Consider the following 3,766-nt stretch of genomic DNA (forward strand, 5'->3'; position numbering starts at 1 on the left):
GGGGGTGCTCCCGGGCAGGGTCGGAGTCCCGCTCTGGGGGGCTGCCCGGCTGCTGCGTCTTAAAAAAAAAAATCCCATTGGGGGGCTTGCGTGGGTTCAAAGCAAGTGCGTGGTAAAAACAGCCAGAATGCTCTGTACGTTTGTTTTTTGTTTTTTTTCTTTTTTTCCCTTGAAATTTTCATTTACGTAATCGGGCGGGAGATGGGAAGGGACCTGGCTGGGGTCGGGAGTGCCAGAGCCACGCACGGTGCCCCCTGCACAGCCGCCGGAGCGGGGGTAGGGAGGGCCCCGGTCAGGCATACGCTAAAATAAGTTACTGAGCAAAAATAAGTTGAGTAGTCATTTCACTGCTTGTAGTGTACCCGGGGTTTTAATATGCACTTACTCTGACACCCCTCCCTTTCCAGCTATGAAACGATTTGTGAGGGGGCCAAATGCTCTTCACCTGTTTGTTTTGACATTTATTTATTATTTTTTTTCCTCCCCTAAATTGTGGGTGCTGCACCTCCCTGTCCAGGCCATAGCCAGCTGTGCCAAATGTTGATTTGGAGAAAACTCAGGCAGCTGAGTGGTGAATACTTGAAAATTGGAACTAGAAACTGCTGACACACTGACTTACTGAAATGGATTTTGTTCTTCATTTTATTCTTTCGCTCCTCATCTGCAATGGTCTTATGACCACTCTTATTGTTTTGTTTCATTAACAAGTGGTGTCAGAAGTCTTGAGTCATACAAAGTCAGCTATAACATGTTGCTCTTGAGAAGCCTTCCTCTGCACGTTATTCTGAAATACTTAATTTTTAGTCCTTGACTCAGCTGAGAATCCCACCCTACCAGTTTTCTCTGGGAGGAAGTATTTATGGCTAATATTCTTAACAGTGTATTTGAAAGTTATAGTGGAAGTTGCAGTGGTTGCAGATACTTGGGTGTAGTAAAATCCTTTTTGATCCCTCTCCGCAAACTCAGTTGTGGAATTTCTGTAAAGATTCCTGCAAGGATTCTTGTGTTCCTGACTTGCACAGAACTCGAGCAGTTACATCTGCCAGACATCTGAGGCTCCAGGATGTGAGGATAACAATGATTTTTAGTATAGCAGTTAATTTTAACAACATTGGCAACAACAAAAACATTCTTCTTCAAGCTGGAGTTTTGCCCCCTCTCATTTTTTGGGGGACTCGGTGCGCTGTGCTTTGTGCCACGGTGGCTGCAGATGAAGCCTTTAGGTGGGTCGGTTGTTGAGGGAAACGTAAGGCTTTCCACCCTGGGGAAGGAGGATGGATGAGTCAGAGCAAGGATAGCGGGATAGCACCCGGAGGAGCGGATCCCTCTGCTTGGTCCACAGCTGGAGTGGATTTGTTGAGCTGGGTACAGCGTGCTCTTCCCGTCTCTCAGTGGGACTTCAAGGCTTTTCTTGGGGCATTGTAACCCGGGTCCTTAAATCTCTGGCCAGAAACCTCTTGCTTTTAAAAAAAAAAAAAAAGAGGAAGGTGAGGTGGTTCAGTTTGGATTGTCCTGGGCTTCCAACTCCACTGAATTGCACTCGCAAGATTCACTTCAGAACCATAAGGCTTAGAAATGAACTGTAGAGGCAGAGAGGAAAGCTGAGTGTGCAGCATAATCTCATGGTTTGATGAGTTGAAGCCCTCGGCAAGTACTTTATTTCTTGGATCTCAAGCTCGTAGCAGCTCTTCCAGCGACTCTGAAATACCCAAGTTTCTCAGTGGGCAGGAGACCAGTTGCTGGTAGCAGTGGAAGGGTGCTTGCAGGGATGCGTTTGTTCCCGGTTCTATCACCTGCTCCGTGCTAAGGAGCACGTGTAGGGCGGTGTTGGTTGCTATCTTGAAATGAAGTGAGGAGATGCAGTTGCCCTTTCTTCCTTCCAACTGGAATTGCACATCTCCTTTTGGAAAGCTGCATTTTTCTTTTTTTCCCTGTTTACTAGAGATGGCATTTGGGAGGAGGGTGGGAAAGAGGGCTGCTGGTGTTGCAGGCTTGGGAGCTGATGGAGATAATAGTAGTTTACTCTTGTTCACGATGTGGACTCTGAACCTCAACAAATCTGGTAGCAAAGGCAGCAGATTCCTCTGTCTTGAAGCATCCTGGGAATTGATTTTTTTTTTTTTTTTTTCCTCTGCATGACCTGGAAATAGTAGCTGATGAAATAGCTCTCCAGCTTGCCAGTGATCTTTAGTACAGTATATTTTCCTTACATAGTACCTGTATATTCTTTTGCTTTGTTTTGTTATCTATACATCACCTTGTCGTATGTGAGAGTCAGTAGCTGCTGGTACTTTCTGCTTAACCCTTCTTGCCGTGGTTTCCAGCAAATAAGCATATGCTGTTGTACATCGGAGACTAGATGTTTTCCTATTCTAAAATGTCTGCTTGAGGAAACTGGATATGTTTGGGGCTGATTACAGCTTTCTGCAATCAGAAGTTTAATATTTCACATTCTAATTCTTGCCTTTTGTTTTTTTTGGCTTTCTTCTAGGCTACGGAGAGCTGAATGGTAATGCAGGAGAAAGAGAAGTGTCATTAAAGGGCCTGTGCTCTGATGAAACCACCACCCCAGGATCCAGGGTACCCAATGGCAGCCAGCAGCTTGTAGACACTAATGTGACCCCAAAGCCGACTGTGAAGGCCAGTGCTTTGGGGAAAGCTGGAATCAAACCCAAGAACTTTATTCAGAAAAATAGCATGGACAAAAAGAATGAGAAGTCCTACGAAAATAAACTTAGGGAAAGCCAGTCCTCAGACAAGCCAGAGGGAGTGTCTATTCCAAACGGTGTGGTAACCAATAATTCTAGCTATATCACGAATGGCTACGTAGGCAAAGGGGCCGATAACGATGGTAGCGGCTCCGAGAGTGGATATACTACACCTAAAAAACGGAAAGGCAGGCGCAACAGTGCCAAGGGTTGTGAGAACTTGAATCTAGTACAGGACAAAATAATGCAACAGGAGGTCAGTGCACCAACCTTAAAACAGGAACTTGAGAGTTTCAAGCCCGATTATAGTGAACAAAAGGGGAACCGAATTGAAAATACTAAGCCTGTTTGGAAATACGAGGCTGGGGCTGGTGGAGCAGGCCGGGGAAAGCCTGGGCTTGGGGACATACAGCGAAAAAACTCTGATGCCAAACCTGGGATTAGCAGCAAGAAGTTTGATGACCGGCCCAAAGGGAAGCATGCATCGTCGGCTACATCTAAAGAGGACTCATGGACCTTATTTAAACCACCCCCGGTTTTTCCAGTGGACAATAGCAGTGCTAAAATTGTTCCCAAAATAAGTTATGCAAGTAAAGTTAAAGAAAACCTCAACAAAGCAGCTCAAACCCCATCCACGTCGTCTTCGTCATCTGCTGGGGAAACTCAGGCCCAAACATCAAGTCGACTGTCCCAAGTCCCCATGTCTGCTATGAAATCTGTTACTTCTGCTAGCTTCTCGAACGGGCCGATTCTGGCAGGGACTGATGGAAGTGTGTATTCTCCAGGGACCCAGCCACTGCTCTCAACTGCTGCTAGTACTGTACCGTCGACCTCCTCTGAGTCAGTACCCCAGGACACGAGTACAACTTCAACAGCTCTCGAACAAAAGAAATCTAGCCTTTTTATCTACCCTTCAAATATGCAAACTGTGCTTTTGGGTACAGCGCAAGTCGATTTCCCGTCGCAGACGAATCAGCAGAACCTGGGAGATATCTTCCAGAATCAGTGGGGCTTGTCTTTCATAAACGAGCCCAGCGCTGGACCCGACACTGTTGTAG

General features: G+C 46.3%; 1 protein-coding gene across 1 annotated transcript in view; it reads left to right on the forward strand.

The window, feature by feature from the left end:
• Positions 1 to 2,034: 2,034 nt before the first annotated feature.
• NUFIP2 (nuclear fragile X mental retardation protein interacting protein 2) overlaps positions 2,035 to 3,766 on the forward strand; it is an 11,462-nt gene continuing 9,730 nt past the window's right edge. The window contains 3 exon segments of the mRNA XM_009709456.1: positions 2,035 to 2,062; positions 2,421 to 2,462; positions 2,465 to 3,766. Of these exon segments, the coding sequence (XP_009707758.1) occupies positions 2,035 to 2,062; positions 2,421 to 2,462; positions 2,465 to 3,766 (1,372 nt within the window).

Source organism: Cariama cristata, unplaced genomic scaffold (assembly GCF_000690535.1).
Source record: "Cariama cristata isolate BGI_N322 unplaced genomic scaffold, ASM69053v1 scaffold15781, whole genome shotgun sequence".
In the NCBI taxonomy this organism is placed as follows: Eukaryota; Metazoa; Chordata; class Aves; order Cariamiformes; family Cariamidae; genus Cariama; species Cariama cristata.